The 23,260-nt window shown below is 46.3% G+C and overlaps 1 protein-coding gene across 12 annotated transcripts in view; it reads left to right on the top strand.

Moving 5' to 3' along the window:
- The window catches only part of grip1 (glutamate receptor interacting protein 1), a 596,334-nt gene that overhangs the window by 390,327 nt on the left and 182,747 nt on the right, over positions 1 to 23,260 (top strand). For all 12 annotated transcript variants that reach the window (XM_033038250.1, XM_033038259.1, XM_033038253.1 and 9 more), the window contains one exon: positions 19,692 to 19,761. In XM_033038250.1, the coding sequence (XP_032894141.1) occupies positions 19,692 to 19,761 (70 nt within the window). The remainder of the gene's footprint in view (positions 1 to 19,691; positions 19,762 to 23,260) is intronic.

Here is a 23,260-nt window from a genome sequence, read left to right as displayed (position 1 = left end):
CCAGTCTTTCTTCATATGAAAGTCCTGACATCCCAGGAATCAGTCTGGTGAACCTTCTCTGTACTCCCTCTACGGCAAGAATGTCTTTCCTCAGATTAGGAGACCAAAACTGTACGCAATACTCCAGGTGTGGTCTCACCAAGACCCTGTACAACTGCAGTAGAACCTCCCTGCTCCTATACTCAAATCCTTTTGCTATGAATGCGAACATACCATTCGCTTTCTTCACTGCCTGCTACACCTGCATGCCTACTTTCAATGACTGGTGTACCATGACACCCATGTCTCGTTGCATCTCCCCTTTTCCTAATCGGCCACCATTCAGATAATAGTCTACTTTCCTGTTTTTGCCACCAAAGTGGATAACCTCACATTTATCCACATTATACTGCATCTGCCATGCATTTGCCCACTCACCCAGCCTATCCAAGTCACCTTGCAGCCTCCTAGCATCCTCCTCACAGCTAACACTGCCCCCCAGCTTCGTGTCATCCACAAACTTGGAGATGTTGCATTCAATTCCCTCGTCCAAATCATTAATATATATTGTAAATAGCTGGGGTCCCAGCACTGAGCATTGCGGTACCTCACTAGTCACTGCCTGCCATTGTGAAAAGGACCCGTTTGCTCCTACTCTTTGCTTCCTGTCTGCCAGCCAGTTCTCTATCCACATCAATACTGAACCCCCAATACCGTGTGCTTTAAGTTTGTATACTAATCTCTTATGTGGGACCTTATCGAAAGCCTTCTGAGAGTCCAGATATAACCCATCCACTGGTTCTCCCTTATCCACTCTACTAGTTACATCCTCAAAAAATTATATAAAGTTGATGCCCTTTACCTGTTCCTGCACTACCAAAGGGATATATGCAAGCCTTTGTTTAATAGCTTGCCGATACTTACTGTCTAAAGAAATGACTACTGGCAAAAGACAACATTTTTAAAAATATTTATTTTGGAATGTTGATATAATTGGAAAGAATCATGCCCAAAAATGCCTTCAAGAAAGGACTAGTGAAAATTCCATTGGAGGCCATGAAATTGAAGTTGGGAACAATGCAAATCAAACCGTGCCAAAGTCACAGTGAGTTCCTGTCGGAGTCACTGACCTTTGATTATCCACCTGCTGTTGGGTAATACATATTGAGTTCATTCTCGCACAATCAATGCTGCCTGGATTAGAGGGTTTCATTTACAGGGAGGGGTTGGATGGACTTGGATTGTTTTCTCCGGAATATCAGAGATTGAGGGGAGACGATAGAAGTATATTTTGGTGGTCTGATAAACGACTCCTGGAGTTTTCAACCAATACTTTATTCAAAAGCTTAAGTTGCAGCATACAGGTTTAACAGACACGTCTGGCCACATCGGTGGTCAGCGCTGAACTAATGCACGCAGGGGAAAAAACGCGCAAAAACAACAGCCCCTCCCGAGTCACGTGACCGCGGCTTCCGAACGCCGGGTTTGACATCTGCGTGCGCTAGCAGGCACCGCTACATGGGCCCCCCCAGAATCCGCGGTACGGAAACGCGCGGGTAAACGGATGGTACGACCGGAACGCGTAGTCCGAGGTCCAGGGGCTAGCGTAACATTTGGGACCTGTACAACAGGACCGGAGGGACGCGAAAAACGTGAATGAGGGACGGGCGTAACAAAGGGAACCGAAGAAACACGACCGGAGGAAACAAGTGCAGAATGCGGCAAAACAGCAGGTGGACGTCCTCTACGCCGTGGAGTGGCCACAGTTACTGGGCAATCCTCGTCAACGTGTGCAGGCTTAAGGCGGTTCACGGAGATGAACTCCTCCTTTCCACCCATGTCCAATGTGAACGTTGAGATACCAGTACTGAGCACCCTGTACGGACCCTCGTACACCTGCTGTAATGGCGAGCGATGAGCGTCTCTACGGAGAAAAACATAAGCACAATCCCATAACATAGTAGGCACATGCGCCGAAGACAAACCATGCCGGGAAGTGGGAACCAGGACCAGAGCGCGCGCCCGTTTGCGAAGGTCCGCTAACAACTGTGAGGTTGAGACCTCCTGGACCGGAGGAACGGGCAAGAAATTCCCTGGAACCTGTAAAACTGAGCCATAAACCAACTCGGCCGAGGAGGCTTTGAGGTTCTCCTTAGGCGTTGTTCTGATGCCAAGGAGGACCCAAGGTAACTGGTCGACTAAATCAGGGCCAGTGAGCCTGGCTTTTAACTGCTACTTAAGGTGCCGGTGGAACCGCTCGACCAATCCGTTAGACTCCGGGTGATAAGCGGTAGTCTGGTGCAGCTTCGCTCCTTACAGCTGCGCCATACCACACCATAATGAAGACGTGAACTGGGCCCCCCTATCGGTGGTAATATGCGAGGGGACCCCAAAACGGGCGATCCAATGGGCTACCATGGCCCTCGCGCAAGCTTCGGCGGAGGTATCCTCCAACGGGATTGCCTCCGCCCACCTAGTAAACCTGTCTACGATAGTCAGTAAGTGGGTCACCCCGCGCGAACACGGCAAGGGACCCACCAGGTCTACATGGATGTGCAGGAACCTGCCATCCGGGACGGCGAAATCCTGGACCGGCGGGTGCACATGTCTCTGCACTTTGGAGGTCTGACATGGGATGCAGGAACTGGCCCATGCAGCGACTTGCTTCCTTAATCCGTACCAAACGAACTTCGCAGCGACCAAAGCAGAAGTGGCGCGAATGGACGGGTGTGCTAGGCTGTGGATGGTGTCGAAGATCCGACGACGCCAAGCGACCGGGACAATCGGACGGGCTTTACCGGTGGAAATATCTTAAAGGACTTGCACGCCGGAGTAGCCGAATGGCACCTTAACCAGCTTCAGTCCTGAGTCAGCATTGCGATAAATCTCAATACCGGCGTTTGCCCGCTGGGCGGCTGCTAGCTCCTCGTAATCAACGCCGAGACTAAGCACAGAAACTTCGGGCAGCGCAGGACGGGACAATGCGTCGGCCACCACATTCAGCTTACCTGCCACATGCCGAATATCAGATGTGAATTCGGAAATGTAGGTGAGGTGCCGTTGCTGTTGGGCAGCCCAAGGGTCAGAAACCTTGGACAAGGCGAAAATTAACAGCTTGTGGTCGGTGAAAGCAGTGAAAGCGCGCCCCTCCACGAAATATCGAAAATGACGGATAGCTAGGTAAAGCGCAAGGAGCTCCCTGTCGAAAACGCTGTATTTGACTTCAGGGGCTCGCAGTTGCCTGCTGAAAAATGCCAACGGCACCCAGCGGTTACCTGTCCGCTGCTCGAGGACGGCACCTACCGCGACGTCGGAGGCGTCCACGGTGAGCGCCATTTGGGCTGAAGCCCTAGGGTGTACCAGCATAGTGGCGTTGGCCAATGCGATCTTAGCAACCTCGAACGCCTTCTGTGCCTCCTCAGACCAGACCAGGTCATTGGGCTTACTGGCCAGGCATTGGAACATTGGCCGCTTGATGGCGGCTGCAGACGGGACGAATCGGTGATAAAAGTTAACCATCCCGATAAACTCCTGCAAACCCTTGATCGATAATGGCCTGAGGAAATGATGGATAGCGTCGACTTTCTCGGGCAGTGGTTGCGCTCCCTGAGAGGTGATGCAATGCCCTAAGAATGAGATGGAGCGCAGACCGAACTGGCACTTCTCGGGGTTGATGACCAACCCGTGCTTGTGCAGCCGTTCGAAAAGTAAGCGGAGGTGCTTGGTATGCTATGCCTGCAAGCGGCTGGCTACTAGGATGTCGTCTAGGTAGATGAATATAAACGGCAAAACCCCGGCCGACCTGATCCATTAGCCTCTGGAACGCCTGGGCCAAAAGGCATTCTGAGCCACTCGAAGAGGCCGAAAGGGGTAACGGTGGCCGTTTTAGGGACATCGTCGGGGTGGACCGGGATTTGATTATACCCGCGGATAAGGTCAACCTTCGAGAAGATGGTCGCACCTTCCAGGTGGGCCGAGAAATCCTGGATGTTCGGGACTGGATACCTGTCGGCTGTAGTTACTGCGTTTAAGCGCCTGTAATAGCTGCAATGTCTCCACCCTCCGGACGCTTTGGGCACCATGTGTAACGGGGAAGCCCAAGGGCTATCCGACCGCCGGACAATTCCCATGTCCTCCATAAGTTGGAACTCGTCTCGTGCGATGCGCAGTTTTTCGGGCAGGAGACGGCGCGCGCGGGCGTGTACCGGCGGACCCTCGGTGGGACGATAAACTTACACCTGTATGGAGGGATTCGAAATTTAGTTTCGCGTGCCGTAGGTGCGAATATCGCTCCCGTTAACGGCTGAGAAGACAGGTCCCACCTTACCAGCACGAACGTCTTGGGCACTTGGAGGCAGGATACTGGCATGGGCACTGGAGTCCACCAGGAAACGGTGGCCGGAATGGCGATCACGGACAAAGAGGTGTACGTTGGGGCCGATCGCGTTCGCCTCTATGGACGATCGGCCTGGGCGTTTCCCGGAAACGAACAAGGGCTCCGACATCTTCGGGCTTCTGCTCCGTAGCTCTGGTGGTAGTAGCACCATCTGCGTTGGACGAAGACCGCTGGCCGCGGCGATTCGTCTTCGACGCTAGGCTGCGTCTCCTCTTCTTCCTGACGTCGGTTCGGCTGCACCCGTTGCGTGACCATGAGGCGGGCGACGGCGTGTACGTCCCGCCATCTGAGCGCCCACAACTCATCGGCTCTTTCTGCGAGCTGCTGAGGGTTGCTGAAATCGGCTCCCGCTAGCATTAGCTGCACTTCGTCGGGCATCTGCTCCAAGAACGCCTGTTCGAAAAGCAAGCTGGGGCGGTGCCCGTCCGTTAGGGCCAACATCTTTGCCGTGATCGTCGATGGCCTTCGGTCGCCGATGCAGTCCATATGCAGCAGTCTTGCCGCCCTGTCTCTACGGGAAAGACCATAGGCGTGAAATAACAGGGCTTTCAACCCTTCGTACTTGCCGCTGGACGGAGGTTCTCTGATAAAGGGCAACAGCCTCGAGGCACAGTCCTGTGGTAATGCTCCTACCACATGAAAATACATAGTATCATCGTGGTTGATACAGTGTAGATGAAACTGTGTCTCCACATGGGTGAACCGCACCTGAGGTTGATCAGGCCAAAAGGCTGGCAGTTTGAAGGCCAGTGCGCCCTGCCTCGTGCTGGCCGATTCTGCGGGAACATTCTCTTCCTGCATAATTCTGTTGTCTAACTGCGGCTAGACAGGTCGGGGTCACCAATTTGGTGGTCTGATAAACGACTCCTGGAGTTTTCAACCAATACTTTATTCAAAAGCTTAAGTTGCAGCAAACAGGTTTAACAGACATGTCTGGCCACATCGGTGGTCAGCGCTGAACTAACGCACGCAGGGAAAAAACCACGCGAAAACAACAGCCCCTCCCGAGTCACGTGACCCCGGCTTCCGAACGCCGGGTTCGATATCTGCGTGTGCTAGCAGGCGCCGCTACAATATAATATTATGGGAGGCACAGATAAGGGTAGACAGTCAGACCTTTTTTCCCAGGGTGGAAATGTCCAACACTAAATGGCACAGCTATAAGGTGAGAGAGGGGAAGTTTAAAGGTGATGTGAGGGGCAAGTGTTTATACAGAGAGTAGTAAGGGTCTGGAACACATTGCCGGGGTGATGGGGGAGGGAGATACAATAATGGCGTTTAAGAGGCATTGAGATAGGCACATGGAAGTGCACGGAATCGATGGATATGGATCATGAACAGGCAGATGAGATCAGTTTAACTCGCCATTATGTTCAGCACAACAGTGTGAGCAGAAGGGCCCGTTCCTGCGCTGTACTCTTCTGTGTTCTAAATATCAAAATAACTTTCTCAGCTATCAAAATAAACGATTGGCCTCCAGGCAAGCTATCTGTACCCTGGATATTTGAAGATGAATCACAAACAATACTTTTAAATCTACCAACTCTTGGTAAATTCACACATAAATCACATTGTGTGTGTGTGTGTGTTCTTATCTTCAGAAAAATCAATTTTGCTCAGCTTTCTCAAAGCCTGGAGATGAATGACCAGGCATGAATGTTCACTGTACATTGTTTGTACCTTTTATTTCTGGACGTTATCAAACACTCGGTCCTATTTCATTTAAAACTGATGTATTTTCATGACTGTTAGTAGCAGATATTGAAAATTGCCAAGTAATATGTTTACACTTGGTGGAATGGGTGGAAAGATTGTCAGAGTTGCCAAACAAGCCCCACGTTACAAATGAGTCCCTGATTAAAGGAGAAATGGTAGGAGTTAAAGAAAAGGAGTAAATTAAATCATTCCCAAAGCATAGAAAAGAGTTGTTAAAAAATGTAAAATTACTCTTTGATACATTGCAATAATCAAAATGTTTCATCTTGTGATTAATTATCACATAATGCTATTTTGTTGGTATACATTGTGAAGATTTTAATTTCTCCTTTGTGTTCAAGCTGCCTTTTGTGATATATCTGGTGTGTTTTTCTTAGAGATCTTAAATTTAATGTGCTATTGAAGAGTAACCAGAATAACCATGTCAAAGCAATATTAAGGATCAGGGATGTTTGTCTGGTCAAAGTTAAAGTCAAAGTCAATTTTATTCATCAAATGCACCCGAAGGTGCAGTGAAATGAATTTGCCAGCAGCGATACAATTAAAAAGAACACACAATACACCATAGAATTTAACACGAACATCCACCACAGCATTTTTCACTGTGGTGGAAGGCAACAAAGTTGTCAGTCCTCCTCCTTTGTTCATCAGTGGTCGGGGCCATAAACCCTCCGTAACCACCGCTACGGATGGCCCGATGTACAGACCCTCTAGTCGGGATGATCAAACCTCCGACGTCGGGACGGTCAAACACACTCCACGGCTTGAAGTGCCTGAATCAGCACTTTCCTACCGGAGACTTTGGCTTCAGGATGTTACAGGCCGAAGGCCGTCGGTCATAGAAACATAGAAACATAGAAAATAGGTGCAGGAGTAGGCCATTCGGCCCTTCGAGCATACACCGCCATTCAATATGATCATGGCTGATCATCCAGTATCTCATACCTGCCTTCTCTCCTTAGCCCCTTAAGAATTTTGTAAGTTTCTATAAGATCCCCCCCTCAATCTTCTAAATGCTAGCGAGTACATGCCAAGTCTATCCAGTCTTTCTTCATATGAAAGTCCTGACATCCCAGGGATCAGTCTGGTGAACCTTCTCTGTACTCCCTCTATGGCAAGAATGTCTTTCCTCAGATTAGGAGACCAAAACTGTACACAATACTCCAGGTGTGGTCTCACCAAGACCCGGTCGGAACTCTTCTCCGGCGATTCCCGGAAAGGGATCCCAGGCTCCCTAACTTCTGTGGCTATTATATTATGCCAATAATGTAGCTCAGCAAAACTCAGTCAGTGTAATTCATGGCCCATTAATTAAACAGTTTGATTTTTTAATGACTCAAAGACTTAATAACTTGCCAAGAACAAATTAATGTGGCTTGTGGCCAGCACCTGCTTTTTAAAAGCCAATATATGTCAGACATCTTGCTCCAATTTGATAGGCATCAACCTTCTGCCACACAAGGAATGTGACTTAGTTTATAGCAAATTCACATTTATTTTTAATAAATCACCCTATAAATATCACACAGCTAAATTCTCCAGGTAGTCATTTCCTCACTTTACTATTAAGAGATTTGACCCGAGGGTCTAATTATTTTTTATGGGATTTTACTTCATTCTTACGTGCCAGATGGTGATTTTGTTTGGTACATCCATTGAAAAATTTGGAGAAATACATGTGCAAGGTTTGAAATACGTACAAAGTGCTTGATGGATGGGACTAAGTGTCATTTAATCTGTTTTTTGGGATACATGATCATTAATGTACAGCTGATTATTGGATGTTCATTAAGGTCAAGGTTGAATCTTTAATTTGGGCCTAATCTGTTTGTAAATGTAAGAGTGCATTTTTATTTGCTAGTGAGTTGTCATTTTTGTATCATTAATTCATAAGTGATAGGAGCAGAATTAGGCCATTCGGCCCATCGTCTACGCCATTCAATCGTGGCTGATCTATCTTTCCCTCTGAACATCATACTCCTGCCTTCTCCCCATAACATCCAACACCCTTACTAATCAATAATCTATCTATCTCTGCCTTAAAACTATCTATTGACTAGGCCTCCACAGCCTTCTGTGGCAAATTCCCACGTATTGATTTATTTTGGAATTTTCTGGGTTATAATTTTCTGAAGCACTTTGTATGGATGCGCTTTGGTGTAAAAAAGCTTGAGCCTACAGAGGGCGTAATCAAAAGGATAGCTGAAATGAGGATGTTGCAATGGGACACTGCTTGATTGTTGAAGAAAATTCCAGCACAGCAGAGGTGGATATGTCAGTGATCACAGGGCTACCAACATTGGGTGAGAGTTGAGAGTGAGAAATTGCGAGGGAGCGTAGCGACTGAGGGGGGAGGGTGTGGGACGGGGTGTTCCCCCTCCCATAGTAGGCTCCGGAGGCGGCACCAACCCTGTCCGCTCCTGGCTCCGGGCCGGGGTTAAAACTCCATGGGGTGTGGACAGAGCGGCCGACGGAAATAGAGCCGCCGGAGGTGAGGGTGGGAGGTGTGTGCCGTGCCTCAGGGGGGAAGGGGGAGGGGGGGTTGGTGCTGGGACCACCGCCATCGTTCTCACCTATCACACCATCTGCATGGGAGAAACGAAACTACTTTTTTTTTCCCCAAAGATATCCTGTTTGATAGCCCTGCTTTAAACCAATCCCCTCTAATGCTTGAATCACATATCCTGGGAAAAAGACTATACATTCACCTGATATTCCCCTCATGGTTTTACTCGCCTCTAAAACAATTTTTGCTTTATTTTGAACTTTTAGCACCCGCAGATTATTGAGCGTGAGAAATTTTGAGATTGGCGTGAGAGCATGAGAATTTAGTGAAATGCGTGAGTCTCACGCTCAATGCGTGAGAGTTGGCAGCCATGCTAAAAATGCAAACGTTTTATGCAAGTTCCAATTGTTTGGACAAAAATCACTTATTACTGCTTTATAACAGTTAAGTTACTTTAAGACCATTTCAGAAATTATGGCAGTCAACAAACAATCAACTAACAAATTAAAGCAAACTAAAAAAAATAACATGTTCCCTTTCCTGACTCGACCTCATAAGTACTTTAACGCTGTTAACAGAGCAAAGGGATATTAATCTCAAGAATCAAAATGGGGAAAGTGGGGGAAATTTTGTTTAAATGGCAATTCTAAGCCCATTCAGATATGCATAGAGTCAGAGTTATACAATATGTACATGGCTGGCCCAATTTGTCCATAATGATCAAGTTGGCATTCTGCGTGCCCAGGGACTGGCTGCAGTTCTCAGGTCGGCTCGCCTGCCCCGACCCTGTTAAAACAAATTGGAAAAAAACCGCGGTTTTTCGGGTTACGGGCCGGATTCTGCCCGTGTGCCATCGGTTGCCGAACCCCATCCTAGATGTTTGGCCTCATTGTGATCCCCCCCATGTTTTACAACCAATTCACCTGGTTATTTCTATCTCCGGCTGCTTCATGTTGTCGGCGGCTGCACATCCAACCAAGAAAGAAGAGAAGAGATGCGACGTCACTCACAGCCGCCAACTGACGCGCTTCCCCAGACCGCACAGATCGTTGTGATGTGGCGCAAAAAGACAAACTGTGCAGGGACTGTAGACAGCGTGAAAATTCTGTCATCAGCATGAGAATTGGCTGAAATGTGTGACTCTCACGCTTGTGAGAGTTGGCAGCCCTGTCTAAGGCCAGGATGTGACAACAGACGCACAAGGAGACTATACACAAAGGAAGACACACACACACACACACACACACACACACACGGAGACAGACACACACACACACACACACACACACACACACACAGGGAGACAGACAGACACACACACACACACACACACACACACACACACACACAGGGAGACAGACACACACACACACACACACACACACACACACAGAGGGAGCAGACACCCACACGCACATACACACACACGGGGAGACACACACAGGGAGACAGACACACACGCACACACCTTTCCTTCCCCCCCCCCCCCACATCCCCCCCTCCCTCTCTCTCTTTCCGCCCCCTCTCTCTCTTCCCTCCCCTCCCTCTTTTTCCTCACGCTTCCTCTTTCTCCCCTTTCTCCTTCCCTTCCTTCATCCCCTTTCTACATTCCCTCCCCCTGTCTCTCTTTGCCTCCATCCCTCCCTTTTTTTCTTTCCCTCTCTCTCTCTCTTTCTCCCCTCCCTCTCTCCTCCCTCTCTTTCCCCGGCCACCCAACAGGGAGTCTGGCGGGCACAGTGTAGCGTGGATTGGCTGCGTTGGCGCTGCCGTGTGAGTTGAAGGGCAGGAGGGAGGGAGGGAGCGAGGTTGCCGCGGCAGCCGGCAGCGCAGCGCTCGCAGACGGCGCACAAAAGCGCTGACACCCGCTGTCCGGGATCCTCCGCTATAGGATCTTTGCTGTGCAGGGACTGAAGACAGCGTGAGAATTCAGTCATCAGCGTGAGGGAGTGAGAATTGGCTGAAATGCATGAGTGTCACGCTCAAAGCATGAGAGTTGGCAGCCCTGGATCTGTGGAAGAGAGTAAAGTTAAAACATAATACGAGTGAGGATATTTTTTCAATGCTGCTAGATTTGAAGGTGTTGGTGGTCACCAGGATCTGAATGTTCTTGTAGATAAATGGTTCCTGGTTTAGCAAGCAATTCGGAGTGCAAACTGAATGGTGACTTTTATTGTCAGAGCTTTTGAGTGTAAGAGCAGGGGTGTGTTGCACCAATTATACAAGTCTCAGGTGTACGCAGGTCTGATTTACTAAACTGATATTCTAGGCAGTCTAGTAAACAGTAAACAGATTCATACCTGCAGCAATGTCATGAGGAGAGTTTAATAAGACTGGATCTGCACTGCGTTTTGAAGGATGAGAGGTGAATTTAAACAGATAAAGTATTTAATGTGGGTTTGACAGAGCTCATGAGGAGTTGATGTTCCCTGTGGTGGGGTAAGTGGAACCAGAGTCAGAATCTCAAAATAAAGACTCAGCCGCTCAAGATAAAGATGAGAAGAAATCTCTTCACCCAGAACTAATGGATGCTTGGTATTCTCTACTAAAGAAGGTTTTGGAGGCTCAGTCACTGAGTAGATATTTAAGGTTAAGATTGAAAGATTTTTTTGATATTAAAAGGGTAAAGAGATGGGGTCAGTGCAGGAAGGTGGAGTTCAGTTAGAGATTAGCCATGATCCTACTGAATGGCAAAGCTGCTGACTGGCCTAAACTCCCACACACATTTCTTATGACAATAGACAATAGGTGCAGGAGTGGGCCATTCGAGCCAGCACCACCATTCAATGTGATCATGGCTGATAATCCCCAATCAATACCCCATTCCTGCCTTCTCCCCATATCCCTTGACTCCGCTATCTTTAAGAGCCCTATCTAGCTCTCTCTTGAAAGTATCCAGAGAACCGGCCTCCACCACCCTCTGAGGCAGAGAATTCCACAGACTCACAACTCTTTGTGAGAAAAAGTGTTTCCTTGTCTCCATTCTAAATGGCTTACCCCTTATTCTGGCCCCTGGTTCTAGACTCCCCCAACATCGGGAACATGATTCCTGCCTCTAGCCTGTCCAAACCCTTAATAAACTTATATGTTTCAATAAGATGCCCTCTCATCCTTCTAAATTCCAGAATATACAAGCCCAGCTGCTCCATTCTCTCAGCATGTGACAGTCCCGCCATCCCGGGACTTAACCTTGTAAACTTACGCTGCACTCCCTCAATAGCAAGAATGTCCTTCCTCAAATTAGGGGACCAAAATTGTACACAATACTCCAGGTGTGGCCTCACTAGGGCCCTATACAACTGCAGAAGGACCTATTTGCTCCTATACTCAACTCCTCTTGTTATAAAGGCCAACATGCCCTTCACTTTCTTCACTGCCTGCTGTACCTGCATGCTTACTTTCATTGACTTATTAACAAGGACCCCCAGATCCCATTGTACTACCCCTTTTCCCAACTTGACACCATTTAGAGAGTAATCTGCCTTCCTGTTTTTGCTACCAAAGTGGATAACCTCACATTTATGCACATTACACATTATAGTTTTATATGACTTTGAAAATGAAAGTAGCATGGCAGGAAGTTGTGATGAAATTAAAGGGATGTGAGGTGGTTTCTCATTGTCAACAGTTGAGAAGTGATAAGATTGACAAGATTTACAAACAATTGGACCAAGACAATGGAAGACTAAGCCATTACAGCCAGACAGGAGCTTGGATCACTATCTCTCTATATTTGGAAGAATGTAAATTAATGTTGGGAGGGGGGGGGTGAGGAGCGATTGGGGGCATAAATAGTCACCTGCCTCCCCTCCCCACAATAATCAATCAAAAATAGCATGAAGTTATGAATTGGCATGTGCAAACATTTGTTCCAATACTTCTATTTCCCTCTGAATACATGCAAATTTGGGTCCTTGCTAATGCCTTGCATATATCTACCAGCCCAACATTTCCTCAGCATTTGAATGCAAAATAAAGGATGATTACAATCAACAACAAGAAAAGCCATCAATTCCTTATACTTTTGTGCTAGTCTGCACTCAATAGCTATCATCCCAGTCTGACAGCAATTATATTATTTATATGTTTCTATTTCACATATTCCCATAATGGGGTATTAAGGGAGAGAATTAACAGCAGTTAACAATGTTATTGACAAGGGGTGGATTGAGACCAGGAAGAAGAAGAATTTTAAATGTGAAGTTTTGTTCAGTGTAGGGGTCAGTGTCGTTCACAATGGATGGGTGATGGGCAAGTATAATAGCGGAGGGTGTTATGAAGAATTAATATTTGGAGAGAAAGTCAGCAAGCAGAGGTTCAATGTTGAAACCTCTGAGGCCAACCCTCTTGTTCTTGGGAAACAATTTCCAAAACAAGTTGAACCACTTCATGGTACTTCAAGTACAAGCAGTTTCCAAATCCAAATTCAATATGAGGAACTAACAAATTTATTTTGAATTGCGACTGGATTTCTTCCCTGCTGTCCCTGGAGCATTGAGTTACAGATTATAATTTGTTTCTGTTGCATGTAGGTACTCAACCTGCAACACAGGGGTCCAATAAACCCGAGTATAAGACTTGCTATATTTATGGAGTTATCACTGGTGCAGCCGTCTCTCCAACCCAGCTTCCACTTGTTCACTGGCAGATTTGTAGCTGAACTACCAAGCTAGCATTCCTTTGAGATTTTGTAAAATATTCAGCATCAGTTTCATAGCCCTGGTTTAAATTATATAATTTTGCAGACAAACACAACTACAATAAAGGAGCTCAATTTCCACAGCTCCTCGTTATGCTGTATGAAAATAAGAGAAACTTTTAACATTACCGATTGATTTATTTTTGCAATATAAATTTATCACCACATCAAATATAAAGATTACACAATGATTAACATGTTTCTAAAATAATAGATAATTTCCATGAATACTGCATTTATAATTCATTTTCCAGTGTTGATGTAGCTCCTTTGGTATTACAGATCATCTATATATTACTAAAACTCTAATCTTGTTTGTATGTAAGTGTGCATGTGCACGATATTCCAAAACCCCGCCAAAACAGTACACGATAGCGCTACAATTTTTGGCCCACCTTACTCACCATCGTCCTGGGATGTAAAAGAAACAAGTTTAGTTCGGATTGATGTTATATTTTACAAGTTATTGACATTTTAAACTTTACAAAAATCACTTTTCAAACCTCTTGTCCACTTGCACTGCCCATCAGCAGCGTTCAATGTCACAATTGGATCCTGAATCTCATTTACATAAACAATCGCAATTTAAAAAAAAAAAATCAGTTTTAATCAAATTATTCTGTTTTAATTAACAGCTAACTGTGTTTAGTTTATTTTAAAGAAAAATTGCAACTTTCATTGTGTTGGGGGGGAGAAAGGGGAGGTTTCATTCTTTTAAAAAAAACATTGTGATTTTCGTTGTGGGGGAGTGGGATAGGGGGAAGATTTTTTTTTTTTTAATTATTGCGATTTTCATTGTAGGGAGATGGGAAAGGGGGGGAGTGGGGGAGCAGTGGGATAGAGGGAAAGGAGGGGGGTAGGGGAGGAGGGATAGTGGAGAAGGAAGGAGGGAGTGGAGGAGGTAGGGAGTGGGGGATAGAAGGGGAGGAGGGCAGAGGGTGAGGTGAAGAGGGAGAGTGGGATGGGGAGGTGAGGTGTCAGAGCAGGGAGACGGGGGGTAGGTAGAGGAGAGGGGTTATAGAGGGAGGGAGTGGCTGAGGGTAGAGGAAAGGTGAGGTGAAGGAGGGAGTGGGGAGGGGAGGAGGAGAGGGAAAAGAAGTGGGAGGGTGAAGAGGAGGGAGAGGGAGTGCTGGGGATGAGGGGGAATGGAGGAGGATAGGGGTAGGAAGAGGGATGGCAAGGCAGAGTTGGGGAGGGTTGTCGTGACTCGCATCACAATGGGAATCTCTGGCGTAACAACGGGAACCCGTCAGCCGCGCTTGCGCAGTTGGGGGCTATGAATCGATGAGTGGTGGAATATTTTGTTGAGGGACGGGCCCCAATGGGTCCGCACTTGGTCTAGTTAATGATGAAACTCAGACAAGAGCTAATATGGAACATATTATGAAACATGGCTTAGGAATTGCCTCTTGAGAGGAATTATTAAAATATATAATAAACAGATGGTTGATTCTTAGGAAATGATAAAGAAATGTTATATTTACAAGATACAAGATAGATACAAGATAGATTTATTCATCACATGTGCCAGACGGCACAGTGAAATGTAATTCCCATACAGCCATACAATAAACAAAGGGACACAACACACTATAGGGTTTGACATAAAACATCCCCACACAGCAGAATCAAAGTTCCCCACTGTGTGGGAAGGCACCAAAGTCAGTCTCTTCCTCCATTGTTCCCCGTGGTCAGGGCCTCCCCGTGCCCTCCGCAGTTGCCGCTACGGGCGGCCCGATGTTCAGGACCGCTCGCCGGGGTGTTGTAAGTCCGACGTCGGGGCTGCGGGACGTCCTCAGCGGCGTGGACACCAGAGTCGGCCCCCTCCTACCGGAGTCGGCGGCTTCCAAAGTCCGCAGGCCGCGCCGGGTGGAGACTGCTGCTGGAGACCCTCTGCAAGGCGCCCCAGGACTCCACGATGATGGTCAGCGCCGCCCGCGTTGGAAGCTCTCCGCACCAGAGCTCCACGATGTTGGAGCAACGGCCCAACGCTCCGGAGCTCCAAACGGCGACCCAGGTAGGCATCGCCCGCTCCGCGGTGACTCCAGCGCTGCGCTGCCGCTGTAGCAGCCCTGGTCCGGTTCCCGGTCCCCGGCAGGAAAGGCCGCTCCGATCCAGCTGGTAGGCCGCGAGGTGGGGGGCGAGGACGCGACTCGGAGAAATAGTCGCGTCCCCGCCAGGAAGAGACTGGGAAACGGTTTCCCCCTTACCCTGCCCCCCTCCCCCACATAGAAAAGTAAGTTTCCCCCCAAAACAAAACTTTAGACTAAAAATTTTAAAAAAGATAGAAATAACAGACCCAATGCAGCGCCCCTAGTGTGGGTGTAGAACACTGGTGAATACCAAAATGCTGTGAGATCACATAGTGAACCGTATGAGTTTATAACAGCTAGCCAGAACCTGAGATTGCAGAGTGAAATCAAATGTTGTTATGAAATAACGTCAGCAATAATTCAACAGTTCTGAGAACAAGATTGATGTATGTACTCTTAAAAATTGCAAAGCTTTTAGCATGTTTTTTTGGTTCATTGATGCTTCAAAGATGAGCATCCCAGAGGAAGAATTTATAACCTCAATGATCTTGTCTGTATTTGGTGGCTGGATAATTAAAGCGGTGGGGAGATGGGCGGGAGAAGTGGCATTGCATTTGTACCTCGCCAGTGTTGTTGCGATTCTGACAAATTGACCACAATCCTGATCAAGTCCGAAATAAGAGGTCAATGTATTTTTATTATGTAATTCCTCCTGATGCATAAGGAGCCAGTTTGTTGCCCCTTGGAAACATTGCTCCCTTTTTCTTCAATACTTTTCCTGCCAAGTTTTCCACCAGCAATCCATTGGGTTCCTCCTCCTACTCCTCCTCCTCCAAGACCATTCTTCCTAATGCTGCCTGTCTCCAAGGTAACTCCTTACTTCATAGAGATTTGGCAAGATTCCCAGCAGTATTGAATAGTGTTGAGAAATGTCCCTGAAATCCAAGAAGTAACAGTCTGGGATTTGTACTGAGCAAACAATGGGGACATGCACCGTCTCTTAATAATGTCAAATATTTCTCCATCTAACATATAGGCCAAGATCCACTTCATTTGGTGCCTAGACTACTCTTAACGTTGTGTTGCATTGAAAGTTTACTTTCAAGGTTTATTTTCAAACCTGCAAAAATAGTCCAACTATTTGTCCATGTTTGATTATGTCACATCTGTAGCATTCTGCAGACTGCCATTGACGTCCCAATAATCTGGCCGGTCAGCAAAGAGATTCCAATGGTGTGTAAGTCAACCCCTTGTTGCAAGTAGTAATTTGTAGGGCTCAGTCCAACAGCTAAACTGCAGCGGTAAGGCTTAACAACCAAAGAACATTTTTTCCAAGAACACCCCGTTCTTGGCACTCAATCCCTGAACAGTGTGCATTCAGTCACTTACAGTTCTGTGCCATAACTTCAAGATCTGCCTGTCTTTGTACAACTCATCTTGTGCTCCCTTGTTTGGCAGGGTGGTGAATCTGTGGAATTCTTTGCCACAGAATGCTGTGGAGGCCAGGTCAATGAATATTTTTGAGGCATTCTTGATTAGCACAGGTGTTGAGGGTTATGAAGAGAAGGCAGGAGAATGGGGTTAGGAGGAAGAGATGGATCAGCCATGATTGAATGGTGGAGTAGACTTGATGGACGAATGGCCTTATTCCGCTCCTATCACTTTTGACCTTATAACATTCTGGACAATTTGTTTAATGGAATTCCTGCTAGCATTTTTAATGGAGAATATATTTCTGCTCTATTGGGTAATAGATTATGGAGTGTACAGTAGAGCATTATCTGTACTTATGGAGTCATTAATACTGGTGTACAAATTAAAAGGGAAGTTTTTTTTAATTCCAGTAAAGATCTGGCAAGATTTGATGGTTAAGACCTTGTGCCATGTATAACGAAGAGGGTATATTTATACCAGCTGCTTAATAGAATAGTTTAAATAAAATTCCTAAGATGCAGGAAAATGTAAACTGGAAAGCTAACTCCAAATGGGCACTCGCAGACCAGAGATTTGCATGAATCTGCCTTCATTTTAATGTTGCCCAAGCCTGTTGTTCTGTGCGTTAGTCTGTGAAGCAATGTGTCCTGCATCATTTTCTCACCTCACTGCAATATGGGGCTAGATAGAGTCAATGTTTGGACCATATTTAATGAGATTATAATTTAAAAACGCATATTATTTTTAAATCTGTCCCTCACCTCATTCCACCTGAGGGCATTAACTTTGCGCTGATATTTAATTTTCCAAATACCACCACACCTCTGCTCTGCCCAATGGCAGTTCTGTATCTAATGGCTTAGCAAGTGATGTTTGTTGTGCGTGAACGTTGTGTAGGCTGTTCAACAACAGGACTCTTCATTACCGAGTTTTATTCGTACTCGGCTTGCTTAGAAATACATTTTCCAAGAATATTGATAGATCTTAATTAAGGAGAACCAATGTCTAACACTTTCTCCCGTCCACGCCCTCCACTCTAAACTCACGTGGAATGAAGTCAAACTATACAGATTGGAAATCAGATGCAACACATCAGTGGCTTGCATGCATGCAGGCAGGGCTGCATCAACTGAGCATCCAGGAGCCAAGAAAAGCCATGAACTGGTCTAGTGCTCCTTACATATCAAGACGTCTGAAACCTCTGATTGTTAATGGTTAATACATGAATTCACAATGTTATCTAAATGTTCTGTAGCAACCCAAGATACACAAAAATGCTGGAGAAACTCAGCAGGTGCAGCAGAGCGAAGGAAATAGGCAACGTTTCGGGCCGAAACCCTTCTTCAGACTGATGGGGGAGGGGGGGAGGGGGGGGGGGAGAAGAAAGGAAAAAGGAGGAGGAGGAGGAGCCCGAGGGCTGAGGGAGAGATAGGAAGGGGAGGAGACAGCAAGGGTTAACAAAATTGGGAGAATTCAATGTTCATGCCCCCAGGATGCAGACTGCCCAAGCGGAATATGAGGTGCTGTTCCTCCAATTTCCAGTGGTGTTCGCTCCGACCATGGAGGAGACCCAGGACAGAGAGGTCGGATACGGAATGGGAGGGGGAGTTGAAGTGCTGAGCCACCGGGAAGTCAGGTTGGTTAATACGGACCGAGCGGAGGTGTTCGGCGAATCGATCGCCAAGCCTCCGCTTGGTCTCACCGATGTAGATCAGCTGACATCTAGAGCAGCGGATGCAATAGATGAGGTTGGAGGAGATGTAGGTGAACCTCTGTCGCATCTGGAATGACTGCTTGGGTCCTTGAATGGAGTCGAGGGGGGAGGTAAAGCGACAAGTGTAGCATCTCTTGCGGTTGCAAGGGAAAGTACCCGGGGAGGTGGTGGTACAGGAGGGAAGGGAAGAATTGACAAGGGAGTTACGGAGGGAGCGGTCTTTGCGGAAAGCAGACGGGGGGGGAGGGGGGAGATGGGAAGATGTGGCGAGTGTAGGGGTCACATTGGAAATGGCGAAACTGACGGAGGATTACTTGTTGTATGTGACGGCTAGTGGGGTGAAGGGTGAGGACTAGGGGGACTCTGCCCTTGTTGCGAGTGGGGAGATGGGGAGAGAGAGCAGTGTTACGGGGTATAGAAGAGACCCTGGTGCGAGCCTCATCTATGGTGGGGGAGGGGAACCCCCGTTCCCTGAAGATTGAGGACATTTCAGATGCCCTGGTGTGGAATGCCTCATCCTGGGAGCAGATGCGGCATAGACGGAGGAATTGGGAGTAGGCGGATGGAGTCCTTACAGGAAGCAGGGTGGGAAGAAGATAGCCGTGGGAGTCAGTGGGCTTATAGTGGAAACTCCCCTTCCGATCTCTTGCTCAGCCCTCGGGCTCCTCCACCTCCTTTTTCCTTTCTTCTCCCCGCCCCCCCCCCCCATCAGTCTGAAAAAAGGTTTTGGCCCGAAACGTTGCCTATTTCCTTCGCTCCATAGATGCTGCTGCACCCGCTGAGTTTCTCCAGCATTTTTGTGTACCTTCAATTTTCCAGCATCTGCAGTTCCTTCTGAAACACTCTGTAGCAACCCACTGCCTTTGTGAAGGGATTTCCATTAACTGAAGTAATATCAAATGGCTCTGTGTTTATATTTAATTTTGAACATGCTAGTTGAGTTTATTTTCTGTATTAACCCATGTATCAGCTTTCCCTGCAAAACTTTGACAAATAGCCTTTGCAAAATACTCATATATATATTGACATTCTATTTTATGCTGCTCTATTCTTTTTCATTCTTGTTGGCTGAAAATACATGATAACTTTGTATTGCAGCTACCAATCTTGCAGCAGTATTATTTCTAATTTAACAGCTACAGTTAGAGGGAAAAAAAGTGAAATGTTTTTATCCATCATGTAATGTGACGTCAAAAATGACTCTTTTTTTACCGCAGCACCTGCAAGCAGAAGAGCAGGGGACCCGCTCATCATTTCTGACATTAAAAAGGGAAGCGTTGCCCACAGGTAAGCTATCATACTCTGAAGGTGCTTTTAACATTGGCTATGGTTTGCATCTAGTTGTGCATTTGATTTACAGGACTGTAGCACAGTGACTCATAGTAATATGTGTACAGTGTGTACTGCACAGCTTTCCAAAGTTAATCGTTAATGCTGATTCCTCAATAATATTCACAACTGCAGACTCGCTAGTTTTCACACAATCTATCACATTTTAAATGATTACAGCTTATAGCTATTAATAATTGTCATCTATCAGTTCCTTCTGCAAGCCCTATCCCGTCTACCGACAGCCCATCAACATGTTACAGCTGTGCCTCTAGGTTACAAGATCTCAATTTTATACTTCTCCACAGAAACGAGCAGCCTTCATCAGAAGATTAATATTTCCCTAAGAACCTATGGTGATTTAAGACATTTACATTTTTATTAAGTGAGACTTGAGAATTTCAGCAATACTTTTTGGATCACATTCTGTAAGTATGCCCTTCAAAACTACAAATTAAATTTTTTTACTGTCCTTTTATATTACATCTAATATTCAAATAACGAAATTCTACCCTTTATTAATGTCACCATTCTCCAAGTTTAACGTTTATCTGTCTTTCCAATATCTTCTTATTTTAAATATAGGTATAATCAAATCATTATCTCTCTCTCTTTAATAATATAGTTATCATAATTCCCCAAAACCCTTCAATAAGATATTGTGTAATAGAATAATGAATGATAGAACTTGGAGTGAGCGGATGAGCAACAGAATGAATGTGAGAGGAAACCATTTAAGGTAACTTGGTTCAGATTGGAACCATGATAGCCACAGAGGTTGGTCATGAAGTAATGAAGAACATGAGAAGCATGGAATAGGTAATTTGTTGTCTGAAGCCTGCTTCACTATTCAATAAGATCAAGGCCAATCCAATCAATCTAATGACAATGCTTGTGTTGGAAGGAACTAAAGATGCTGGTTTACATCTAAGGTAGACACAAAATGCTGGAATAACTCAGAGGAATAAGAAGCATCTTTGTATTTCATACTTCGTATAACACAGTACCAACATTCCATTAATTACTTGCTGTACCTGTATGCTAACTCTTTGTGTTTCATATTAGAAACCTCATTTTGATCTATTCATTAATCATAATAATCAAAATCATACTTTTATTTGCATATTAATTGCATTTGATAAGGTCTCACATAGGAAATTAGTGGGCAAAATTAGGGCACATGGTATTGGGGGAAGAGTGCTGACATGGATAGAGAAGTGGTTGGCAGACAGGAAACAGAGTGGTGATTAACGGGTCCCTTTCAGATTGGCAGGCAGTGACTAGTGGGGTACCGCAAGGCTCGGTGCTGGGACCGCAGCTATTTACAATATACTTCAATGATTTGGATGAAGGGATTCAAAGTAACATTAGCAAATTTGCAGATGACACAAAGCTGGGTGGTAGTTTGAACTGTGAGGAGGTTGCTATGAGAATGCAGGGTGACTTGGACAGGTTGGGGGAGTGGGCAGATGCATGGCAGATGACGTTTAATGTGGAGAAATTTGAGGTTATCCACTTTGGTAGCAAAAACAGGAAGGCAGATTACTATCTAAATGGCGTCAAGTTGGGAAAAGGGGAAGTACAGCAGGATCTGGGGGTCCTTGTTCATCAGCTTATGAAAGTAAACATGCAGGTACAGCAGGCAGTGAAGAACGCGAACGGCATGTTGGCCTTTATAAAAAAGAGGAGTCGAGTATTGGAGCAAAGAGGTCCTTCTGCAGTTGTACAGGGCACTAGTGAGACCACACCTGGAGTATTGTGTGCAGTTTTGGTCCCCTAATTTGAGGAAGGACATTCTTGCTATTGAGGGAGTGCAGCGTAGGTTTACAAAGTTAATTCCTGGGATGGCTGGACTGTCATATGCTGAGAGAATGGAGCAGCTGGGCTTGTACACTCTGGAGTTTAGAAGGATGAGAAGGGATCTTATTGAAACATATAAGATTGTTAAGGATTTGGACACGCTGGAGGCAGGAAACATGTTGGGGGAGTCCAGAACCAGGGGCCACATTTTAAGAATAAGGGGTAATCCATTTAGAACGGAGACGAGGAAACACTTTTTCTCACAGAGAGTGGTGAGTCTGTGGAAATCTCTGCCTCAAAGGGCGGTGGAGGCAGGTTCTCTGGATGCTTTCAAGAGAGAGCTGGATAGGGCTCTTAAAGATAGTGGAGGCAGGGGATATGGGGAAAAATCAGGAACGGGGTACTGATTGGGGATGATCAGCCATGATCACATTGAATGGCGGTGCTAGCTCGAAGGGCCAAATGGCCTACTCCTGCACCTATTGTCTATTAGCCAAGTACGTTTTGCAACATACGAGGAATTTGATTTGCCATACAGTCATACCAATAAAAAGCAACAAGACACACAAAATACATTTTAACATGAACATCCACCACAGTGGCTCCTCCACATTCCTCACTGTGCTGGAAGGCGAAAAAAAAAGTTCAATCTCTTCCCTTTGTTCTCCCGCAGTCGTGGGCCTCCAGCCTAATGTTGATGGGACGATCTTGGCTGCCGTAGCCGGCGCTCGGGCCCTCCACGTCGGGGTGATCAAGCTTCCGCATCGGGGGGGGGGGGAATCTCAGCTCCCCGCGCAGGGCGATCTGACCCTGGGTCGGGGCTGGTTGAACCTTCTGCGTCCTTTGGAGCTTCCCGACATCGGTCTCTACCCGAGACTGCGAGCTCCTCGATGGTGAAATCTGCAGGCAAGGGATTGGCTCCGATGGTAAGTCCAAGGACCCGTGGTGGGGCTCAAAGTCAGTCCCGAGCAGCAGCTCCATGAGTTGGGCCACAGAGACACCGGAGATACAATCCGGAAAACAATCGCATCTCCGGCAAGGTAAGAGATTGAAAAAAGGTTTCCCCTGACCCACCCCACCACTAGTTACCGATTGCCAATCCCAAAATGGCCAAATTACCCCAACTTTTTTCTCTTCATTGCCTACGCTAATCCATGCCTTTTAATGTAACTCTAACCCCACAAGTTATTGTGCCTCTAACCTTTTATGTGACTTATCAAATTAAAAACACATATTGTTTCAAACTTAATAGCGCCTTTCCTCTCGCCAGTTCCAACCAAAGACCTGACGTCCAGTTCTAGTTGTTGGCCCACACATGGTCTTAAATACCCTGCATATTATTTTGAACACCCTTATAGCCTTATCCAATGAATTTTGGTTAGGTAGGAGTCCATAACATCTGGTGGCAATTTCACACTCCTCTGTGGAAGCTGGTAGTTTATTTGATTGCAAAACATTGCTTGTTCATATCTACTCTTTATGCACAAGTGTTTTCTTGTGAAAATCTCAAATTGCTAAAGGAACTGGATATTTGTCTTATGTTTCATCTCCACATGGCTCCTCACACAATGCTGTCTGCAAGATCAGTACCTTTGTTGTGGTTCCTCACCTTGACAGAGACTGGCATATTGTAAAGCATTCACAGGATATGGGCATT

The sequence above is a fragment of the Amblyraja radiata genome, chromosome 19 (assembly GCF_010909765.2).
Source record: "Amblyraja radiata isolate CabotCenter1 chromosome 19, sAmbRad1.1.pri, whole genome shotgun sequence".
Lineage (NCBI taxonomy): Eukaryota > Metazoa > Chordata > Chondrichthyes > Rajiformes > Rajidae > Amblyraja > Amblyraja radiata.
The sequence above is the reverse complement of the archived record's forward strand: the minus strand, read 5'-3'. Positions and strand labels throughout refer to the sequence as shown.